Below are 25,487 nucleotides of genomic sequence, written 5' to 3' on the forward strand. Positions count from 1 at the left end.
AAAAAGGCTTGGAAAGTCAGATGTCTGTTTGAAACTGGCAGTCAGCGGTCATATATTTCCGAATCTGCCGCTAAAGATCTTTGTCAGGATGTAGAGGCGTTGTATGCTTTGGAATGTGATGCAAGCACATATACAGGGCAAGAGGCTTCAAGAAAATGTCCACTGGAATAAATATAAACAATAATTTAATATTCATACCTTTATTAGTTGACAAATCGCTTAATATAATCTTTGAAGTGCCCGGCATGAATCAAATAATAAATAAATTTAAAGAAAATAATATTGCTTTATTGGATGAGACTTTTTGTGACCACAGAAACCATGAAAGTATGAAGGTTGACATGTTAATAGGAATAGATATCATTCAGTTTTTACCTTCGGTAACTTGGACTAAAATGTTGGGTGGAGCTTGTTTAGTCGTAAATAATAGAGTAGCTCCAGTTGGTAATGTGTTAAACTTTTTGGATGAGGCAGAAAGTAGAGCTGTTATGGACTCCATAGTTAATAAGAAAACACTGAATGTTAAAACAAAAAGCGTGGTACATTTAGTAATGGATCCTCTAAAATCTTATTTCAATCCATTAGAGCATATATTAGAGGACAGTGAGGTAGACAAAGGACTTGAACACCTTTTTAGTCTTGAATCCTTAGGAATAAAAAAGTGTGAAAAAGAATTGGTCTCCTTTGATAAGGAACAAATTGACAGATTTAGAGAGGGGATCTCTTTTGATAATGTAGAAATAGTTGATTGGAGAAAAGTAATTGCATTCATAGGAAATAGTCGAATTGACTAGTTAGGTCGTTCTTACTTTCTGTTTTGTTTTGGTGTTCGGTCTTGGACGGAAAGTGAACTGAATGATTGCCATTGGTTAATATTTAAATGTAAATGTTTAACTGTCCCCTTTTTGTATTCTAATTGAATTAATTAATTATAAGGAAACAGTTTTGATTTCCCGCCTTTATTTTTCAACCATTGTTCGAGAGTATTCAAACAAAGGAAAGAAAACGGGAGTTGTTCTCAAGTTGAATCAGACTGGAAGAGTCAGTTGAGCTCAAGTCGTTACACGATCACTGTCGGCCGCTTCCCTAGAACGTGTGTTCCTTCCTTTAAAGAGTGAACAATTTAGTTCGAACAAGTATCAAGTTATAGCAACTATATTCTAGTGCAGGTAAGTTGAATAATAAAGACTTTACCCTTTATTTGATGTGAGTTAGATAATATTCTAACATTTTCGAACTAAATTATCATTTATTTATACCGTAAGACTTCAGTTTGCTTTTCGTCCTGTTGGTTGTCTTCGGCTATGACTCTGGTCATTGGACATAGCTGGGTTAGGGGGTTGTCAGAACTACGCCTGAAAGAATGTGACGGGTTTTGTTACATTCATAAGGGGGGCGCAACCTTTGAAAGCATTAAAATTGAAGTGGAGCGATATTTTGTTTGTCCTGGGAGGTCTAGGCCTGATCGAATTTTTGTGTTCTTGGGTAGCAACGATCTGGACGCTATCCCTAGTACTGCGGAGGTATGGCAGGTAGAGCGCAGTTGTGAGGCCTTTGCGGAATTGTTAAGGAAATTTTGTCCTGATGCGAAATTAATTTTTGCGCAAATAGAGGATAGGTTTTATTTCAATCACTTGGAAAGTTTTGACGCGTTGCAGCAGGACTTTAAAGCAAAGTCAAATAAATTCAACAAGTGGTTGAATAAAAGGAAGGGAAAGCATAGTCTGTTCATTATGAAAGGGGTTAGTGGATTCTCTGACCCACGCCTTTATGCCAGGGATGGAGTTCATCTCAATTACGATGGAAATCTGAAGTTGGCGCAGAGAATGGCTGATTTTTAGTTTAAGTAAAGTCCTATAATTAAAGTTAGTTTGGCTGTTCTAGTGTCAAGTATTTACTTTTTTTGTCCTCTCTAGGCTCATTTGATTTTTGTAATGTCAGGATTTTTTGTTTACCTGTACTGCTGTTATTCCTTATAAGGAAAGAAGCAGTATAGGTCTTATTTTATACTGTATTAATTTAAGCTTAGGTTAAGTTAAGTAGCCTTTTCATTTATATAACCTGTTGATTAGCCTAGTTTTGCTATTAGCATATGCTGTATTTTCATTAGGAAGTAACTGATGATAACTTGCTTTGCATTGACTTGATTAAGTTAAGTTTTAATTTTTCCTTGGGTAATTTAGTATTGGTTAGAAGCATTGTTCAAGATGGATGAGGCTGAAATGAAAAAGTTAATTAAAAAGAGGGCCTATGTTAAGGGTTTAATAAAACTCTTGATGTTAAGAAGATTGACTCTTTAAAGGACGATCAAATTAATGGTCATTTGTTGCAAGAATTCATTCACAAAACTGATGCTAATTTAGTAATAGTTGAGAATTTTGATGCAAGCATTTGTGAAATTGCTGCTGAAGATGAACTAGATAGTATTATGCAAGCAGCAAGAGATTATCATTATGAAATACAGAAAACTCTGTCTGAATTTAGAGTAAAATTTGATAATTTGTTTGGAGGTAAGAATACTCCTCAAAATAGTTCTAGTAAAATTGTAAAGTTGCCTCTCTCATCTATTCAAATTCAGAAGTTTGAAAACAATGCAGCTAATCCATTTGCTTATTTTAACTTTAAGAAGGCTTTTAATAATGCTTTGGCTGGTATGCCTAACCTAACTGATGCTCAAAAGTTTATTAAATTAATGGGTTATTTGTTAGGTGAAGCTTTAAGTGTAGTAGAAAACATTACAGTAGATGATGAGGGTTTTGATTTAGCTTTTAAGCAATTAGATCTTAATTTTCTGGATCAAGACAACATAATTGATCAAGTAATAGGTGAAGTTTTGAACACTTCTGAATTAAAATCCCTTAGTGAAGTAGAATCTTTGGTTAGACCTTTGAATAATAAATTGATTGACTTGAAGGGACTTGGTATAGATCTGATTGAAGTTGATTCGGCTGCTCTATTGCTAACTAGCAAAATTGTAAATAGGAAACTTCCTAGAAATTTTTTGATAGAACTCTCTAGAACTACAGGATCTTCTTATCCTAATTTTAACCAGTTGTTAGATAATTATCAGAGTATTATTGCACGCCTTAGTTTAGGTCATAATGAAAATTCTGGTGCAAAACCTAAAGTTAAATATGAAGGTAAAGAAGTTAAATTTGAAGGTAAAGACCATAATTTCCAACAATCAAAGTTTAGTACTGTAATAGATCTACTGCTAGTAATGACTCTAATAAAGTTCAATTTACCAGTAAACCTTTATCTTCTGCTAGATGTAATTTTGTAAAGAAATTGGTCATAACTCTTCTAGATGTACTAGGTTTGATACTTTGTAATCTAGGAAGAATAGAGCTGAAGAACTAACTTTATGCATTAAATGCTTGAGTGATAGGCATGGGGTCTCAGAATGTCCGGGAAATAAATCATTGTTACCTTATAAATGTTTTTCTTGCTATAAATCTGAACATCATGGAGCAATGTTTCCCTCATGCTAGTAAGGATCTTGGTAAAAAATTATTAAGTTGTCAATCAGGGTCTGAAATATTTGTTCCCTTTATTACCCTCAAAGTTGGTAGGGGTAGGAAATCTTTTAAATGTTGTTTTCTATTAGACACCGGAGCCCAGTTTAGTGTTATTAATAAACAAATTGTTGATAGCAAATTAGGAGATTATTGTGGTGCTCCTTCATCTAGGTTAGTTTCTTCTTTTGGGTTGCCAGCTAGAGTTAGTGATGGATTTCACTTGGTTGCTGATTTAACAATGCCTTGTGGGAAAAAGACTAGTCTCTTTTTTGCATTGGAAAACTTTAATCTTTCCATACAAATTCCTATGTTGCCTTCTGTAGTTAAAAATATGGAATCTGCTGGTTATTCTGTATGTAATAATTACCCGGGGAGGAATTCTGAAATTGTAAATATATTAGGTATCCTAAGGAATGATATCCTTCAGGAATTTAGTCAGTTAGATTTAGACTCTGTAGAGTTGTTTAATATTAAGGTTAGAGTAATTAAGTTGGCCAATGGGGTTATTCCATTTGATATAGTAGTCAATTTTGTTCATCCTTCACAAAGGAAGCTTTTTTATAAGAGAATTGATTCCTATGAACCTTGTAAAACCAGTAAGAGAGGTAGAGTCTTGTCCTAAAATTGATAGTAACAAAGTTTTGGAAAATAGACCAAGAGGTAATGGTAAAGCTAAATCTGTTAGGTTTATTCCTAATAAGGAAATTAAATATGTACCTGAATGTAACAGAGAATCTAGAGTTTTTTATATTTCTTCCCTTAATTTGGAGATTAAACAGAATTTTAAGCCTGATAAGAATAGGCTTCTGGAATTTGTTCCTCCTAAGCAACTTGGAAAACAGGGGCTATTAGTAAATTTTGCAGTTAATCCAGTAGGCTATAAGTTCGATCCATTGAATGATATCTGTCCTGTATCTTGTGTCAAGTATGGACTCGACAATTTCTACAACTTAGAATCGATTGGGATCAAAGATGAAAATTCCCTTCCTTATGAAGACCAACAAGTTGCTGAATTTGCTAAATCAATTTCTTTTCATGAAGGACATTATCACGTTCAGTTACCATGGAATAAGGATTTAATTGAAAAAGTCCCAAACAATTTAAAGATTTCTTTGGCAGTTGCTGAACAGATTTATTCTAAATTAGAAGATCAGAATATATCCTCTAAATATGAGGAAGTTTTTGATAGACAGGAGGAGCTTGGCATTATTGGGCCTGTTAAAAATAGAGCCGCAGGTCAAGTATTCATTCTTCATCGTCCTGTCATCAGAAATGATGAAAATGCCACCACTAAAATCCGTCCTGTATTTAATTGTAGTTTAAAGGTGGGAAAAGCTCCTTCATTAAATGAAGCCGTTTTCCCTGGTATTGATTTGATGAACAACTTGTTGTCTTTGGTTTTGTATTTCAGGAATAATGATTATTTAGTTGTAGCTGATATAGTGAAGGCTTTTCTCTAAGTTGCGTTATCTTTAGATTCTGATCGCAATAGATTTTGTTTCTTTAAAAAGATAAATGGGAAGTTTGTTGCTTATAGATATAATACCATAATTTTTCGATTTGTAAGTTCTCCCTTTATATTGAATTATATTATTCAACATCATTTGTCTAGCTATAGAGGGAATGAAGTAGCTTCTCTGATTAGAGACAAATTTTATATGGATAACTTAGTGCTCTCTTCTAATCAGGGAGCCCAGATGCCATTTATTATCAATTCTATTAAGAAAATTATGAATTCAGGGGGGTTGCCTTTATGGGAGTGGGGTTCTAACATACCTGCTTTGTTATCTATTCTTGATGAAGATGAAAAGGTAGCTTCTTCTGAAATGAAGATTTTAGGATATATTTATGACTCTGACCAAGATACCTTACAAATAAAGGTTAAGCAATTGAACAAGGGTGCTTCCTCAAAGCGTCAGATTTTGTCAGCTTTGTCATCTGTCTTTGATCCTATTGGTATATTTGCTCCTATAATGCTGCAGGGCAAGCTTATTATTCGTAAGTTGTGCCAGCAAGCTACGAACTGGGATGAAACAGAAAGTGCTGAAATTTCTAAACTATGGAGTAAATTTTGTAATTCTTACAGTGAAGTTAGTCAGGCTTCTTTTTCTAGACAAACTTATAAAACTGATGCTCCTGTCAAGTTGTTTTTGTTTGCCGATGCTTCTAAGGAAGCTTATGGTTGTGCTATGTATGCTGTGCAAGGTGATCATAGTTCCTGATATTTGCTAAGACTAAGGTTAGCCCTATTAAGGAGAAGACTCTCCCTACTTTAGAACTTTTGGCTGCTCAATTAGCTTTGAAGTGTTTTGACACTAATTTTGAAAGTAATCTATTAAATTGTGCTAAAATTGAAAGCATAACTCTTTTTATAGATAGCCAAGTAGTTCTTAGCTGGATTCTAACTAATAGGGTTCCTAAGAGAAACACATTTGTAAATAATAGGTTGAAGGAAATTTCTAATCTGTTAGATAGGATTTCTGATAGATTTTGTAGAGTTTCATTAGCTTATATTCCTTCATCTAGCAATCAGGCTGATTTACTAACAAAACCTTGAACTAGTAAGCACTTTCTTGAAAATTTCAGTCTTTGGATCAAAGGGCCTTCTTGGTTGAATTCTCCTGACGAGTGGCCTAAGGGTCTTTTGGGTTGTATTCCTGATAATGTGAAGGGTGACTTAATTTCTCCTGTAATGTTCCCTAAAAAGGAACCTCTTGTAAATATTAGCAATTTTTCTAGTTTTTCTAGACTTATAAGTGTAGTTTCTAAGGTATTTACTGTTGTACATAAGTTTAGGAAAATTCAAGCTGACCCTGTTGAGGTAGCTTCTAATTACCTTCTAAGGTTGATGCAAGGGGAAGATTTTCCTCTTGAATTATCTTATCTGAAGAGTAGAGATTCTTCAGTGGAAGTTCCACCCTTAGTTAGGCAGTTCAATTTGTTTTTGGATGATAATGGTATAATGCGAACTAAAGGTCGGATTGACAAAAATATTACTTTAAAATTTGATATTGTTAATCCTTTTCTTGTTGACAAAAAGCATCATTTGACTAGGTTGCTCATTTATTATGCCCATTGTAAGTCTATACATATGGGTTTGCAATCCACTCTTAGTTTTTTGCGCATGCATGGTTTGTGGATTGTAAAGGCCAGGCAAGCAGTTTTGTCTGTCCTGAAGGATTGTATTGTATGCAAGCGTTATAATGCTAGCACAGTGAAGTACCCTTCTCCTTCTTCGCTTCCTTCCTCCAGGGTTAATTTGAGTGTGCCTTTTGCTCATACTGGTGTAGATTAAACAGGCCACTTATGGTTGAAGGAGAAAAATGGAGAAAAATTTAAGGCGCACATTCTTATTTTCACTTGTTTTAATACAAGAGCTATACATTTGGAAGTTGTCCAGTCTATGTCAACCTCAGAATTTATATTGGCTTTCATTAGGTTTTCTAATAGGTTTGGTGTTCCGGTCGCTGTTTATTCTGACAATGCCAAATCCTTTGTGCAGGCTGGTAATATAATTGAACAATTACTTACTTCTTCTGAGTTTGAGGAGAAGTTTAGGGGCGCTTCAATTTCACATAAGACTATCCCTGTGTACGCAGCATGGTATGGTGCTGTCTGGGAAAGATCAATTAAAACAGCGAAGCATTGCCTTTTTTAAAACTCTTGGTAGATATACTCCTTCATTCTCTGAATTTGTCACTTTCCTCTCTGACATTCAGAAAATTTTGAATAATAGGCCTTTAACTTATAGATCTTGTGAGAATGAGTTGGATATAATTTCTCCTTATCATTTCTTGGTTGGCAGATTTATTCCTTCTTTAATGTTTGGTGATTCTGAACAAGTTCCTGAGTGGGAGTATGGTGAGGAGGATGAGTCTTCTTCTCTCCTTGTTCGTACTTTGGAAACTAGGGATGGACTTTACGAAAGCTTTAAGGAAAGGTGGCTTTCTGAATATCTATTAAGTTTGAAAGAAAAGGACAGATCTTCTTTTCAGCCTCCAAGAAAGTGGGAAAAGGGGGAAATTGCTCTCTTTAAATTACCTTCCAAATCTAGAACTTATTGGCCTTTAGTTAGAATTGTTGAAACATTTAGTGACGACGAAGGGGTTGTACGTACTGTTCGTATTGTTAAGCCTGATAAAACTGAAAGCGTAATTAATGTTAGTTTTTTAATACTTTTAGAATTATATTCTGAGCTTAATGATCCTAGGTTATATGTTCAAATTGAACAAGAGGACAATGTTGGTAATTTTGAGACAGATGAAATACCTGACACTGGAACAGGTTCGCCGGATGAAGTATCTACCAGGCCTACCCGCAGTACTGCTCTTGCCTCCAGAAACTTGATAAGAAACTTAGCTCGGGAGGGTAGATTGTAAATGATGCTTTTTTTTTTTTTTTTTTTTGTAAATGTTCTTTTGTTGTCGAGCTAATCTGTCAAAATGGTTCTTTGTGTAACCACTTTTCTTTTTGTTGTTTGGGGAAGATGTAGAAATGGTTGATTGGAGAATGGTAATTGCATTCATGGGAAATAGTCGAATTGACTAGTTAGGTCGTTCTTACTTTCTGTTTTGTTTTGGTGTTCGGTCTTGGATGGAAAGTAAACTGAATGATTGCCATTTGTTAATATTTAAATGTAAATGTTTAAATTTCCCCTTTTTGTATTCTAATTGAATTAATTAATTAAATGTTAAATGTATTCCCTATAAGGAAACAGTTTTGATTTCCCGTCTTTATTTTTCAACCATTGTTCGAGAGTATTCGAACAAAGGAAAGAAAACGGGAGTTGTTCTCAAGTTGAATCAGACTGGAAGAGTCAGTTGAGCTCAAGTCGTTACACGATCACTGTTGGCCGCTTCCCTGGAACGTGTGTTCCTTCCTTTAAAGAGTGAACAATTTAGTTCGAACAAGTATCAAGTTATAGCAACTCTATTCTAGTACAGGTAAGTTGAATAATAAAGACTTTACCCTTTATTTGATGTGAGTCAGATATTCTAACAATAATGGATTTAATCATGTAGAATTGCCCTGGTATACTGATAAAATAGACAGTGTCCCATCTAATCATTTTGTTTCACTTAAGGTATTAGACCGAACAGTAGAGTATCTTGGTAAAAAGGGTCTCATTGACAAGTACCAGGAAGTTTTTGATAAACAACTCGAGGATGGTATAATCGAGGAAATTATAGTAAGTCCTTCTGACTGTCATAAGTATGTATGGATTCCACATAAACCAGTTATAAAATTAGAAGAGCAAGTTACCACAAAAATCAGGCCAGTATTTAACTGTTCTTTAAAAACTTACAGGGAATTGCCTTCACTAAATGAAGAAGCTTATCCTGGGATAGATTTGATGGGCTCAATACTGAAATTGCTCTTTTACTTTAGAACTAATAGATATGTAATGTTTTGATTATTAAATTAAAAAAAAGAAGTGGATAAAAATAGATTTTGTTTCTTTTGGAGACGGGGAAATAAATTAGTATCTTATCGCTACAAAACAATAGTTTTTGGTTACTTCTTCACCTTTTATATTAAATTTTGTTATGAAACATCACGCAGAAAGTTATCCTGATAAGTGTAAAGAAATATTAACTAATAACTTTTATGTAGACAATCTTCTTATAACTGGTAATAACATTGATGAAATGAAAAATTTGTATAAGCAAGCTAATGATAGGATGGAACAAGGGGGCTTTATTTTAAGGTCTTAAACTCCAATTGTGTAGAGTTGGGAGAAGAAATGGCATCTGATAATAGACTTGTTGAACATTCTTGCGAAGAGGATAAAGTATTTGGTTATAGATTCAACGTAAATAATGATTCTTTTAGTGTTGCGCCTTGTAAAATAGACCCAGAAGCAGACACAAAAAGGAAAGTATTGTCACTAACTTCTAAAATATTTGATCCTTTGAATATAGTCCTTCCTGTAACAATAAGAGGCAAAATTTTAATGAGAAAAATATGGAAATTAGATGTTGGTTTGGATCAAAATTTACATTAAGACATTTGTGAGGACATAAAAATTAGTAGTAGAGATTTTGAAATGTTATCTGAACTTAAAATTTCCTATAGAGTCCCTTGATGAACTAGACTCGTATGGTCTTCACATACTTTGTGATAGCTCTGTGGAGGCCCATGGGTTTGTGGCCTATGCGGTTAATCAAAATGATAAAAGTTCTTATTTGTTCTCCAAATCTAAATTGGCTCCACTGAATAAGAGAAATGAGCATAGTGTCCCCACTTTAGAACTAATGGGAGTAATTCTAGCTTTTAAATGTTTACCATCCTTACTAGAAGCCTACAATAATATAATTTTCAATTCATTAATATTTGTGTTGATGCTCAATTGGTTTTAAATTTTCTATTGACCAGAGAAACTAAAATAAAATCTAAATTTGTTAGAAATAGAGTACTTGAGGCGGATGGTCTTAAAGTTGAAATATCTAAGCTATTTAAACTACCTGTCTTATATCACTATGTAAATACAGAAGAAAATCCTGCTGACATGATCACCAAAGGTCTATCCTATACTAAATATTTAAGTAAATCAACTTATTGGCTAGAAGGTCCAGAATGGTTGAGTAATGATTTTGACAAGTGGCCTCTTTACCCTTTATTGAGCATATCGCCTTACTATAGGCATTTAATAAGTACAGTATGCACTATGCAAATAAATAAAGTAAACGCTGGTATTCTCAATATAGATAAAATGTCAAATTATGAACAATTGTTAAGAATTACCAGTTGCTTGTTCAAATTTTGTAGTAGATTAAAGGGTGGTGATCCTAAAAAGAAAGCCTTAGATTATTGGGTGAAAATTGCACAGAAAGAATACTTTTCAGTTGAATTGGATTTTTCACAAGGCAGTGCCAATATTACTAATAATATACCTCCTCTAGTGTCCAATTTAAATCTATTTTTAGATTCAAAGGGTATAATTAGGTCTAGGGGAAGAATATATAAGTGTTTGTACTTTGATGTTCATAATCCAGTATTGCTTCCTAAAGAGCATAGGTTCACCTCATTGTTAATAAAGCATTGTCATTTGAAGGTACAGCATTTAGGAATGGGCACTACATTGAACTACCTTAGGGAACAGGGATTTTGGATTCCCAAGGGTAGGTCAGCAGTAAAGACTGAGCTGAGTAGTTGTAATATATGTAGGAAATATAATGCCTTAGCTTACAGATATGCCTAGACACCACATGAATTTAGTCAAGCCTTTTCGGCATGTAGGTATTGATTTCACCGGACACCTTTGGATTAGGGATGAGTTGAGTGGTAAGACCACAAAAATGTTCATATTAGTTTTTACTTGTCTTAACGTGCGCGCTGTGCACTTTGAATTGTTACCAGACATGTCCACTAAAAAATTTTTTCTCGCTTTCTAAAGATTTAGTAATATGTACACAATACCACAACACCTGTACAGTGCCAACGCTAAGTCTTTTCTCAAGGGTGGAAGTATCCTTGAAAGGTCTTTGGAGTTGCAGGAATTTCAATCTGAACTAAGTAAATGTAATGTCAAACACACTAAAATACCTTTATATTCAGTATGGGTTGGTTCTGCTTGGGAGAGATTGATTAGAGTATCAAAGAATTGTCTTTATAAAGTACTGTAATAGGAAGGTCTAAATTAACTTACTTTGAATTATTAACTACCCTTTCTAATATTTAATTAGCGATAAATTCCAGGCCTTTAACATATAGATCAAGGCCAGAAAATTTAGAGTTTATAACTCCAAATTCCTTTATCAAATTGCATAGTAATTCACCCCTCATTTTGAGAAAAGATGATAGCGATGTTTGGTTGGACGATTCTAGTTAACCTTCTTTAGAGAGAACTGTAGAAATGCAGAAAGAAATTATTGAACATTTTAAGAAATTGTGGTATGAAAATTATCTCTTAGGCCCGAGAGAACATAGTAGGAATTTGTACCAAAGTAAGTGGGAAAATAGAATTAAAGTTGGTGACATTGTCCTAATTAAAGCAGTTAATAAGCCCAGACCATTTTGGATGATGGGTAAGTGTCAGGCAGTAACGAAATTTTAAAGTAAAATCTTGTTTTTATTTGCTGTTTTTTGCACTGATGGCTTTAATTTTTATTTTCTTTACAATTTTGTAAAGCTAAATTAAGTATTTTGTTGTTGGTTTTACATTAGTACTGTACATATATTTTGATTAAATGTAGTGTTTAATTTGCTTTGGTTTAAATGTAGTATTTAATTTGCTTTGGATGAAAAAGCTCAAGTTTTTGTGGCACCATCTATTGAGTGCATTTTGAAGTGCAGCCTTCCTCAGTATTTTTACTTCCTTGGCAGATTTGTAACTGTTTATTTTTCTTTGTGGTGACTGGGAGTGTTGTAAGGAGAGGTGACTTGTGACTCTTCTAAAGTGTTCTCGCCAGTCGAGTTCAAGGCCGTTGAAGACTCTGGAGCTGCTGATCTGCCAAGTGTGGATTATATATACAATCTGTCATTGAGCTGCTTCTTAATATGGAAGGAAGTTTACCTGTGAAGCTACGTGCGAGAATAAGACTTGCAACTGTGGTCCAAGTGATCTACTGGCTTAACCTGGACATTGGAAGTTTGATGTAGAGCAGGGCTCGAGAGCCTTTTTCATCTTTGATGGATATTTCTACTGTATCAGCACCAGAGTGGTCTTGTTGGAGCAAGTAGGGAGGCTTCTCTCAGGTAAGAGGAACATCCCCTGTATTTTGGCGAGCCGTAGACTGAAAGTGCATATCCACCAACGGTTGTGAAGGGCAGTTCTACTGATGAGAGTGACTACCTGTGACCACATTTATGAGCAGTAAATGGACTCCTCTATATCAGTACCGGTCTGTGTCATAGGACCAATATATTTGTATATTTAATTGTCAAAGCTGTTGAAGGTTTAATATGAGTGTCATAAGATTGTGTACTTTAATATTAAGGTTTAGATTATTGTGTCATAGGTAGGATTATTGTTTCTTTTTGTATGTTCTTCCACTTCTTTCCTTTCTATTTAGAAATAGGTTAGCGTGGTGGGTAAAGGCTTTTGGGTCCCTTAACATTAAAGATTTGATTTCCTCACTATGAGTAGGGTTTAGTTTTAGCTTTAGGTGACTCATTGAGTTAATCGATGGCATATTGTACTTAATCAATTTATTACTTTTTGTGAGCCATCAGTGTTAGTACCTTTATTGTTGTAATAAATATTGTGAAATTTTTGCCTTTGTGTCTTTCTGGTTTTCCTCACTCCTACTGATTTGTTTTTGTCACTGGATTTGAGAATAAGATAAAATGTTATTTTCATTAGTAAAATAAATTTTTGAATATACTTACCCGGTGATCATATAGCTGTCAGCTCTGCTGCCCGACAGAAAAACCTACGGACGAAATACGCCAGCGATCGCTATACAGGTGGGGGTGTACATCAACAGCGCCATCTGTCGAGCAGGTACTCGAGTACTCCATGTCAACACAGAACCAATTTTCTCCTCGGCCCACTGGGTCTCTATTGGGGAGGAAGGGTGGGTCCTTTAATTTATGATCACCGGGTAAGTATATTCAAAAATTTATTTTACTAATGAAAATAACATTTTTCAATATTAAACTTACCCGGTGATCATATAGCTGATTCACACCCAGGGGGGTGGGTAGAGACCAGCATATATGTTAACAATAAGAGCTAAGTATTTCGTATTTCATTTTAGCAGTTATTCAAAATAACAAACATAAAATTAATAAGTACCTGGTAAGGAAGTCGACTTGAACAATTACTCTGCCTTTTTTAAGTACGTCTTCCTTACTGAGCCTCGCAATCCTCATAGGATGCTGAGCGACTCCTAGGAGCTGAAGTATGAAGGGTTGCAACCCATACTAAAGGACCTCATCAAAACCTCTAATCTAGGCGCTTCTCAAGAAAGAATTTGACCACCCGCCAAATCAACCAGGATGCGAAAGGCTTCTTAGCCTTCCGGACAACCCAAAAAACAACAATAAAAAGCATTTCAAGAGAAAGATTAAAAAGGTTATGGGATTAGGGGAATGTAGTGGTTGAGCCCTCACCCACTACTGCACTCGCTGCTACGAATGGTCCCAGGGTGTAGCAGTTCTCGTAAAGAGACTGGACATCTTTAAGGTAAAATGATGCGAACACTGACTTGCTTCTCCAATAGGTTGCATCCATTACACTCTGCAGAGATCTGTTTTGTTTGAAGGCCACTGAAGTTGCGACAGCTCTAACTTCATGTGTCCTTACCTTCAGCCAAGCATGGTCCTCCTCATTCAGATGGGAATGAGCTTCTCGACTCAAAAGTCTGATATAATAAGAAACTGCATTCTTCGACATAGGTAAAGAAGGTTTCTTAATGGCGCACCATAAAGCTTCTGACTGTCCACGTAATGGCTTAGTACGTCTCAAATAGTACTTAAGAGCTCTTACAGGGCATAGTACTCTTTCTTGTTCATTTCCAACCAAATTAGCAAGGCTTGGAATATCGAACGATTTGGGCCAAGGACGAGAAGGAAGTTCGTTTTTGGCTAAAAAACCAAGCTGTAAGGAACATGTAGCCGTTTCAGATGTAAATCCAATGTTCCTGCTGAAGGCGTGTATCTCACTGACTCTTTTAGCTGTTGCTAAACAGACGAGGAAAAGAGTTTTCAAAGTGAGATCTTTAAAAGAGGCTGATTGAAGTGGTTCGAACCTTGCTGACATAAGGAATCTTAGTACCACGTCTAAGTTCCAACCTGGTGTGGCCAACCGACGCTCCTTCGAGGTCTCAAAAGACTTAAGGAGGTCCTGTAGATCTTTGTTGTTGGAAAGATCTAAGCCTCTGTGACGGAAGACTGCTGCCAACATGCTTCTGTAACCCTTGATCGTGGGAGCTGAAAGGGATCTTTCCTTCCTTAGGTATAAAAGGAAGTCAGCTATCTGAGTTACAGAGGTACTGGTTGAGGATACTGATTTCGACTTGCACCAGCTTCGGAAGACTTCCCACTTCGACTGGTAGACTTTGAGAGTGGATGTCCTCCTTGCTCTAGCAATCGCTCTGGCTGCCTCCTTCGAAAAGCCTCTAGCTCTCGAGAGTCTTTCGATAGTCTGAAGGCAGTCAGACGAAGAGCGTGGAGGCTTGGGTGAACCTTCTTTACATGCAGCTGACGCAGAAGGTCCACTCTTAGAGGAAGTGTTCTGGGAACGTCTACTAGCCATTGCAGTACCTCGGTGAACCATTCTCTCGCGGGCCAGAGGGGAGCAACCAACGTCAACCTTGTCCCTTCGTGAGAGGCGAACTTCTGCAGTACTCTGTTGACAATCTTGAACGGGGGGAACGCATAAAGGTCTAGATGGGACCAATCCAGAAGAAAGGCATCTATGTGAACTGCTGCTGGGTCCGGAATCGGTGAGCAATAAATTGGGAGCCTCTTGGTCATCGAGGTTGCGAACAGATCTATGGTAGGCTGATCTATGGTAGGCTGACCCCACAAGGCCCATAGTCTGTTGCATACATTCTTGTGAAGGGTCCACTCTGTTGGGATGATTTGACCCTTCCGGCTGAGGCGGTCTGCCATGACATTCATGTCGCCTTGAATGAACCTCGTTACTAGGGATATGTTTCGATCTCTTGACCAGGTGAGGAGGTCCCTTGCGATCTCGTACAAGGTCATCGAATGAGTCCCTCCTTGCTTGGAGATGTACGCCAAGGCTGTGGTGTTGTCGGAGTTCACCTCCACCACCTTGCCTAGAAGGAGGGACTTGAAGCTTCTCAAGGCCAGATGAACTGCCAGTAGCTCCTTGCAGTTGATGTGCAACGTTCTTTGATCCGTATTCCACGTGCCCGAGCATTCCCGACCGTCCAATGTCGCACCCCAGCCCGTGTCCGATGCGTCCGAGAAGAGAAGGTGGTCGGGGATCTGAACAGCCAGTGGCAGACCCTCCCTGAGGAGAATGTTGTTCTTCCACCAAGTCAGTGAAGACTTCATCTTCTCGGAAATAGGAACCGAGACCGCTTCTAGCGTCTTGTCCTTTCTCCAGTGAACAGCTAGGTGAAATTGAAGGGGTCGGAGGTGGAGTCTCCCAAACGCGATGAACTGGTCCAGTGATGAAAGCGTCCCTATCAGACTCATCCACTGTCTGACTGAACATCGGTCCTTCTTCAGCATGTTCTGGATGCATTCTTGGGCTTGACTGATTCTGGGGGCCGACGGAAAAGCCCGAAAAGCTTGACTCTGAATCTCCATTCCTAGGTATACTATAGTTTGTGATGGGACGAGTTGGGACTTTTCCATATTGACCAGGAGACCCAATTCCTCGGTCAGATCCAGAGTCCACTTGAGATTCTCCAGACAGCGACGACTTGACGCAGCTCTTAAAAGCCAGTCGTCCAAATAGAGGGAGGCTCTGATGTCTGCTAAATGCAGGAATTTGGCAATATTCCTCATCAGTTTGGTAAAAACTAGAGGTGCCGTGCTTAGGCCAAAGCACAGGGCTTGGAACTGGTATACAACCTTCCCGAAAACGAACCTTAGAAAAGGTTGGGAATCTGGGTGGATGGGGACGTGAAAGTAAGCGTCCTTTAGATCTAACGAGACCATCCAGTCTTCCTTCCTGACCGATGCTAGAACCGACTTTGTCGTCTCCATGGTGAACGTCTGCTTTGTGACAAAGACATTCAGAGCACTGACGTCTAGCACCGGTCTCCACCCTCCTGTCTTCTTCGCCACTAAGAAGAGACGGTTGTAGAAGCCCGGGGATTGATGGTCTCGGACTATGACTACCGCTCCCTTTTGAAGTAAGAGAGACACCTCTTGTTGTAAAGCTAGCCTCTTGTCCTCCTCTCTGTACCTGGGAGAGAGGTCGATGGGAGTTGTTGCTAGAGGGGGCTTGCGCAAGAATGGAATCCTGTACCCCTCTCTGAGTAACTTCACAGACTGTGCGTCTGCGTCCCTGTTCTCCCAGGCCTGCCAGTAGTTCTTGAGCCTGGCTCCCACTGCTGCCTGAAGAAGGTGGCAGTCAGACTCTGCCTCTAGAGGACTTGGAACCCTTCTTCTTGCTCCCACGTTGTCTTTCGGCACGAGCACCTCCTCTGCTGGAGGCTCTGCCACGAAAGGGCGGAATGAACCTTGACGCTGGAGTGTCCATCCTGGGTCTAGGCACGGTATGGCAAAGGGGTGGCTTTGCGTGCGGATGACGCCACCAGGTCATGAGTGTCTTTCTGGATCAAGGAGGTGGCAATCTCCTTGATCAACTCTTCAGGGAAGAGACACTTCGAGAGCGGAGCAAACAAAAGTTCCGACTTTTGACATGGGGTGACTCCAGCAGACAAGAAGGAGCAAAGGTGATCCCGCTTCTTGAGGACCCCGGACACGAAAGAAGCCGCAAGCTCACTAGAACCATCCCGTATGGCTTTGTCCATGCAGGACATAATGAGCATGGAAGTTTCCTTATCAGAAGGTGAGGTCTTCCTGCTCAACGCTCCCAAACACCAGTCCAAGAAGTTAAAGACTTCGAATGCACGGAAAACTCCTTTCATAAGATGGTCCATATCCGAAGGAGTCCAGCAAATCTTGGAGCGTCTCATAGCCAGCCTGCGGGGAGAGTCTACCAGACTTGAGAAGTCGCCCTGGGCAGAGGCAGGAACTCCCAAGCCGAGAACTTCTCCCGTGGCATACCAGACGCTAGATCTGGAAGCAAGCTTGGCCGGGGGAAACATGAAGGTTGTCTTCCCAAGTTGCTTTTTGGACTGCAACCACTCTCCCAGTACCCTGAAAGCTCTCTTAGACGAGCGCGCGAGTACGAGCTTCGTAAAGGCAGGTGCTGCTGACTGCATGCCTAAAGCGAACTCAGAGGGAGGCGAGCGTGGTGCTGCAGACACAAACTGATCCGGATATAAATCCTTGAACAGCGCAAGCACTTTCCTAAAGTCTAAGGAGGGAGGCGTGGTCTTGGGTTCGTCGATGTCCGAGTGTTGGTCGTCAAGATGTGCAGCTTCGTCATCATCAGAGAGTCCATCGTCTGAATGTTGAGGAGGAAGCGGCAAAGGAGTAGGTAAAAGCTGGACGGCTGAGTCCGGCAGCACGGGTGCATGCGTGGCTGCACTGGACCCAACGTCATGGAACCGTTGGTCAGTCTGAGAACTGGCAACAACCATAGCTGAGTGGGGACGCAAAGCGTCTACTCCTGACTGTGGTCGGATAGCGGAGACCACCGTGGGTTGCGGAGGCTGACGCACCGCGTCAAAACACGGCAACTGAACTCCACCCTCCTGTTGTTGTGGTAGCACACGAACGTCAACGGAGGGTTCCGTGCGTCTGTGAACGTCAACATGCGTCTGGCGGGGTCGACTGCGCATGGGTGGTGGAGCTCTCACAGCTGGAGTGTGGGAGCAGGCAGCTTCAGCGTCTGCTGGGCGCACAACCGTGGTTGGTTGTAGGCTAACGGGTGCAGCGTCAACCTTCTCCGCACGATACTCCTGCATAAAGGAAGCTAACTGAGTCTGCATAGACTGTAGCAAAGACCACTTAGGGTCTACAGCAGCTGGTGCGGCAACAGACGGAGTTACGTGTAATGCCTGTTGCGGTACCACTTTGCCTCTCTTAGGAGGCGTGCAGTCGTCGGAGGACTGCAGCTAGTCCGAACTGACCCAGTGGCTACACCTGGGCCGTTGGACTTGCTCGGAAGGGACCTTGCGTTTAAGAGGCCGTGAGACCTTGGTCCATCGTTTCTGGCGAGAAACCTCTTCCGCAGACGAGGAATGAACGGGCTCACTCGTCTTCTTGTGGGTGGGACGATCTAGGCAAGATACGTCCGAAACCACGGAGGGAACGTCTGTCCGCTGATTAAAGCCTGTCGAACCCTTTGGTCGTACGACATTGCTTCTCCCCTGGGCTTGGGAGCTTGCAAGAGGTCCCGGACTGGGAGGACGACAGGCACGAACAGACGCACCCTCATGCGTAACACTGACACTTTTCACTGCACTAACACTCACTTCACTTCCCACTGCACTCTTACCTTTCAACTCCCTGACGTCAGCCATGAGTTGATTGCGGTCATTCGCCAATGACTCGACTCTCTCACCTAGAGCCTGGATGGCACGCATCATATCTGCCATCGAAGGTTGATGAGAGCTAGCAGGGGGGTCGGGTGCAACCACTACAGGGGAAGGAATAGGTTGTGGGGCATGGGGAGAGGAAAAATCTACTGAGCGAGACGAACTCCTCCTGATTCTATCCTTCTCTAGCCTACGTGCATATTTCAGGAATTCTTGAAAATCGAATTCCGAAAGCCCAACGCATTCCTCACATCGATCTTCCAATTGACAGGCTTTACCCCTACAATTGGAACAAATGGTGTGCGGATCGATAGAGGCCTTCGGAAGACGCCTTGAACAGTCCCTAGCGCTACACTTCCTGTACTTGGGGACTTGAGAAGGGTCAGACATCTTGAATTAGTCAAAGGGGGGAATTCAAAATCTATCCAAGTCGTCAACAAATAATCCAAAATTCAACAAAAGAATGCAAGGAAGTATTGAAGATAACTTCTGCACAGCGATAGCTAATAACCAGAAATGAATACTTCACCAAATAACGTGAAAATCAATCCAGAAAACAACAGCGTATTTAGTAGGTCTTGCCGGTGGCACGACAGAGAGAAAATTGGTTCTGTGTTGACATGGAGTACTTGAGTACCTGCTCGACAGATGGCGCTGTTGATGTACACCCCCACCTGTATAGCGATCGCTGGCGTATTTCGTCCGTAGGTTTTTCTGTCGGGCAGCAGAGCTGACAGCTATATGATCACCGGGTAAGTTTAATATTGAAAAAGAACACGTTATGGCTTCCTCCTAGAGGGAGGGAGTTCGTAACAGTAAGGTATTAGAATTAATATTAGGATTTGACAATAATATTAGGTCAGTGAAACTAAAGCAAGGTAATGGGGTTATAGAATATCATTCTATTTGTAATCTTTATCCTATGGAACTGTCAGTGACACATGCTATAAGAGAAAGGCCAACCAGAGACAGTATAAAAAAACCTGATCTGTTCACGTTGAACAAGGCGAAAGGTCTGTAAGACCCAAGAGAAACGCTACCGAAAGATTTGAAAGAATGCTAAGGGAAAATTTAGATAATTTGTAAATACTGCTTTTCAGTATATCATTTACTGTAATTACTATTAATTAAGTTTTTATTTTGACTAAAATGCTACACACTCGAAACTTTTTCAGTGTGAGGATATACTTTATTAAATGCTTTATTCTTTAACTTTAAACAAGGATTAAGGGCATTGCAAATAATTACTTTTTAGGTAATAAGAAAATAAAACTAAATATGTAAATAAAAAGTAAAATTAGGAGATAGCCTATAGTAAACTAAGCTAAGTTAAAATTGGTGTAAATATATAAATTAAATGCCACACTTAAAATAAAGTGAAGACTAAAGTTAAAATGCTACACTTTAAATAAAGTGAAGACTAAAGTTAAAATGCTACACTTTTAGTAACATGAGGATGGTGCTAAAGTAACTTAGCCATACTTTTTATTTAGCGTTGTTGGAAATAATTGTTTAACACAGTAGTCAGATTTAAGGTGACCTTAATAAATAATGTATGGTTAATGAAGGTATTCATTGCAATTCTATAATTGCAATCCTTTGTGGGGAGTGTGTTAAAAACCAAAAAATTGTCAACAACTCCATTTTTATTCACTTTGTCCGAAACTCTCGAACAACGTTGAAAAATAAAGACGGGAAAACAAAACTGTTTCCTTATAAGGAATACAGTTAACATTAAATTAATTCATTCAATCAGAAAAGATTGATATTTGTGTCAGACTGTGGGGAATAGCCGTTCGGTCGTTAGCTTGACTCGAAGCTTTACCTATTTTTCTTAATAAGTAAATAACTTAATGCTACTTAGTATAGTAACTATTAGCGTTAATGATAAGTAAAATGAATGATAAAATTAAACTTATGAATTATATGACTTGAACTAGTAATTTCCTGATAGGCCTTAAGTTCGCGCGTGCATAATATTTACCTGTCAAAGGTAAGAAGTAAATTACCTCGGAGGTTACCACAGCCACGGCGAACAGTTACAGTATGAGTTACTCAGGAGAAAGGCCGGCATCTTCATAGGAAATTAACTCTGAACAAAACTGAACGTTCAAACTCCAAGACAATGACAATTTTGGAATACGTCAACGTCAACATTTGTGATAAGTGCTTTACATTATTATGTATCTTTGGGCATGTCTAGGGAAAAAGGTAATGTACGCCAATGTCACAAAGTTTTATTAGTGGATCTACTCTTTAATGTAAATTGTTTTGGTTGTTAAATAATTGTTTTGTTTATTAAATATAAGTAAGGTTGAAATTAAAATAAATTCCAACAATCTACAGGTATTACTATTAGTGCATTAATCTTAAACCTCTGCTAGAATTATACCATACACTCAAAAAATCACATATGTCCATACCTTCTACTTTTTCAAGTTTAGCAAGTGTCAGGCCCAACGGGTTAGGTCTGTGAGGAGATCGAGTAGCAAAGACTCCTATCCTTTCACCATTCAACCTTGGGGGAGCAACTTTACTCTTGCTATGGCTTCCCTTGGGTCCTTCACCATTTTGGTCAAAAATGAATATGATCCTGAAAATAAAATTGCACTTAGAATAAGGAATCTCATGTTAAAGCTTCTTTTCTTCAGTCTTTACAGACAACAATTTAAAAAATAAATTCTAATGCTACCATAAACAAACATTTACTAATCTCTTTCATGAGCATCACTCAGATATACATAGGGAGATGCCTTGAAAATTATAAAGGTAACTTACTATGTATAACAGCGAGTCCCTGATTTAATTAACTATAATTCAGTATCATATTTGTTTACTGAATTCCAAGTTCAAGTTTGACTTGGGACATGAAAATTTTACACCATTCTGTTCCTGTCAACTACATCTGAGAACTTTTTTGGGCTCAGGCCATATCGTCCTCATGGAAGGGTTCCTTTAGGTAGCCTTCTAAGAGATATTTTCTACAGTGATACTCCCAGAGAATTAAACCGAAGGTCTCCAGGATTCTAACTCCTGGCGTGAGTATCCAATAAAGGATATCGCATAATATCGGGATGTATTCTAGATACGACACATGGCAACCTTCACCTCTAACAGATTTAACTCTTTGATGTGAGGGGGCACAGTGGCAAAGAAAGGGGTGCCGTTCTAGGTACCCGGTGGACCTCCTTCCCTAATACTACCGCGAGGCCATTCCTTTTCTAGAAGCCTGCTAAGCGTGTTGTGCTCCCCGTTAGCCCGGTGTTTTGTTACTAGTTTTTGGAATATCATCATGCAATCTCCAGCATCTTCGTCATCTAGAAAGTTGAGTATTAATTCTTTCTTGTGTATAATTTTAGTCTCCCTTTTCACAGTAAAATTCCAATAATTTAAGTGTGTTTGGGTGAGCGTTGCCGAGACCGGAAGCAGCCATTTTACAGCTGCTGTTGCCCGTTTCATTTGCGTTTTATTTAGTCAGTAGGGCGAAACTTCCCGGTTTTAAGCTATAACATTAGCTAGTTAGGCAAATTATACAAGCTGTGATATTGCATACATGAAAATTAATCCTCTTTCTATTATGTGGCTTTACTTATCGTGTGCGGCGGGAACCCCGGTGGTACCGATTACCTTGGCCGGGGCTCCTACCAGAGCAAGGCTACTCTTGCTCATATATTCGTTAGTAAAGTAATTCCCGATGTTTAGCCTCACCCTATCGTTCCTTCTCGATTCGTATGAGATATTACATTCTCTAAAATCTTTAGACACGTTACGATATTCATTCTCTCTCAAAAAGAAGAGGCTAAACCCTTTCTCCATCCCTGAGTGTCGCCGCCGTTATAGGCGGCAGCTACTGTCTCTCTTCATCGCCGTCGAGTAGAACGAAGTTCTTACTGCCTCCAGCTTTGATTTAGATAGTGACTTACTCAGGGTGCCCTTGTCTTGCTGTCGACGATGTCGTCAGCACAGGAAGCTATGCTTCCTCAGTTCATTGTTTGAGGGAGGCGGCATACCTGCCATCACCTCTGATATCAATGAACTATAAGACCCTTAACCCTTCCCCCTATGTCCTTTAGTGACATCATGCCATCACAAGATTCTTTCACCGGTATTCTGACAGTCATCCCGGCTTGCTAGGGTGATTGTGTCACCGGCTGGTACCCTGCCGGTAGCAGTTAGTTCAGCCGTCTCTGCTCAGTTTTGTATCTGTGTGCCGGTGAGTGATTACACTTTTGCGACCCTATAAATATCCTGATTTAACGCGGATAACAAAAGGCTATCGAGTGCAATATAGCTACAAGTTTTCGTGAATAGTCAGTGATTAGTTTGAGGTCAGAGAAGTGGGATAAAATGTCGGCATAGAATAGTTATCTTGTGAATTACTAAAAATCTAATCAAGATGGCTATGTACAACACGGACAAGGCTTGGAGAGACATCGCTGGACTCAGCAAAAATAAATTCCATGAGTTGGCGAAACAGGAGCTCGACCGTCTGATAACAGAGGTCACTAGTAACGTCAACCAGTGTGACGGAAAAATATTCGCAGACATATTGAAACAATATGATCCAATAAACTGGAGCAAATCTGCGGAAAACATCAGCAAAATAATAGAAGAAATTCCAAAGAAGATCCAAGTGATAAAGAGACTTATAAAGAAAGTCTACATCAATCAACACATTCCATCAAAGAACAATAAGAAGTCCAATATGGTGAATATGCTGATTGATGCAATGGGAAAAAGAATGCCAAAATGGTGTAATACATGTAAGATATGGTATTCCATTAATAATCCTCAACAATTGATTAGAAAATGTGATGCCTGTCATGTTCCAACACACCCCACATGTGCTGAAATACAGCAAAAAATAGAAAATAAAGACACAAAGGTATTCTGCTCAACATGCTTAGTCTGGATAGAAAATATAATTAAGTCGAGACTAAATCTGCAAATAGTTGAAGATAAAGAAGAGGAAGAAGAAGAAACAGAAGAAGAAAAAGAAGAAGAGAACAATGAACAGGATATATGTAAGGATGCAGAAGAAATCATTGATATAACCTATGATGCCATCCAACAACATACTTATGAAGAAATAAATTACCAGATGGAAACAAATAATAGACCCAAGAGACTCTACCCAGACCTACATAATTTTAGGGAAGAGCAAGAACAAGAAAAAATAGAAAAGAAGGATATAGTCTGCAATATGCTGAAAAGAGGGAATTGCAGATTTGGCGAAAGATGCTACTACAAGCATCCAAAGATATGCCATAATTATGAAAATGTGCGTATTTAGACGGATATGGAGACGAATGCAGAGATCTCCATCCAAAAATATGCAAAAACCTAAAAGAAGGAAAAGGATGCAGTTTCAACAAAAAATGTCGATATATGCATCCTGCAACCATGAATGAAAGTAAGAAAACTCAGCAAACTGAAAAGAAAAATGAAAGCAAAAAAGAAACAAAAAAAGAAACAAAAAAGCAGGCCGTGTATTTACCGTGCTATGAACCAAGAGCCCCATGATATGAGGCCTTTCAACCCAAACCTGCACATTTAGAGCCCAACTACAAAGAATGCATCTATAATGCCAGGGGTTGGTGCAGATATGGGGACAATTGCAGGTATACACACAAAAATAAATATGAAGGCGAAAGAGCAAATATAATAGAAAAGTTGGATTTTTTAATGGCAGAATTCCGGGAAATGAAGAAAAGAACATCATATCAGAACAGGAAGGAAGCATGGGAGAATCCATATTATTACCAATATTAAATAATGGGGATGAAACACAAACCATAATAGTGATGAATGCACAGGGTTTAGTCACGAGTAACTCTAAAAGGAAAATAGAGTTCTTAGAAGAACTAACCCAAATTGAAAAAATAGATATATTAAATATAAGTGAAACATGGTATTCCCAAGAGACTGGCAGTGATGACCAGATAAAGGGTTTCCAAACTTATAGATCAGACAGAAAAAATAGGAATCAAGGGGGAACCGCAATATATGGAAGAGACATAAATCAAGGAAAAGTCTGTGAAAAATACAGCAACACAGCATGTGAATTGATTGCGGTAGAATTTGAATTTGAAAAACTAGTGAATATTGTAGTTTACAGACCCCCAAACACTAAGGAGTTTGACATAATAATAGAAAAAATAGATGATATATGTAGAAACCATAAAGACTGGAATATACTCCTATCCGGAGATTTTAACTTTCCTTTCGTGGATTGGAAAGAACGGATAGAAGAAAGTGGTTGTATGTATACATATAAAAAAGATAGTAATAGTAGCGCAGAAGATAAGAGGCAATTTGAAAAGCTTCAAGATATGCTATTAGAACATAATATGCAACAAATAAACCACATTCCAACAAGAAAGGAAAATGTCCTAGATCTAGTATTTGTGAATGAGGTGAATTATGTTAAAGAAATAATAGTGTATAACACAATGTCATAGAATTGATAGTCCATTCCAAAGCAAGTGATCGCAGAATTAATAAAAGCACAAAACTTTGGGAAGGATATGGAAAATATAATTTTTACAGTAAGAATATAAAATGGTCAGAAATAAATGAAGAACTGAATAAAGAATGGAAAAATGTATTTGTAAGTGATAATATACAGGTAAATACGGACATACTGTACAAAATACTGGAGAAAATTGTTGAAAAATATGTACCGAAAAAAAACAATAAACAAAAGACGTGCATACCAAGAGACAGAAGGATCTTATTTCAGAAAATTAGAAAGTGGAAGGAAAATCTTGCAAAAAAAAAAAGGTGTGGAAAATGAGGGAAATAAAATGTAAGATAGAAAATGCAGAACAAAAGATTATACAGTCGAAAGAAAATGAAAAAAGGGACTTAGAAGAAAGGACACTTCAAAATATAAAAAGAAACCCCAAAGTACTTTACTCCTATGCAAAAA

The 25,487-nt window shown here is 38.5% G+C and overlaps 1 protein-coding gene across 1 annotated transcript in view; it reads right to left on the minus strand.

The window, feature by feature from the left end:
- The window catches only part of LOC137655763 (tRNA (adenine(37)-N6)-methyltransferase), a 329,883-nt gene that overhangs the window by 26,475 nt on the left and 277,921 nt on the right, over positions 1–25,487 (minus strand). Inside the window, exon 5 of the mRNA XM_068389875.1 lies at positions 20,980–21,149. Within this exon, the coding sequence (XP_068245976.1) occupies positions 20,980–21,149 (170 nt within the window). The remainder of the gene's footprint in view (positions 1–20,979; positions 21,150–25,487) is intronic.

Source organism: Palaemon carinicauda, chromosome 16 (genome assembly GCF_036898095.1).
Source record: "Palaemon carinicauda isolate YSFRI2023 chromosome 16, ASM3689809v2, whole genome shotgun sequence".
Taxonomy (NCBI): Eukaryota; Metazoa; Arthropoda; class Malacostraca; order Decapoda; family Palaemonidae; genus Palaemon; species Palaemon carinicauda.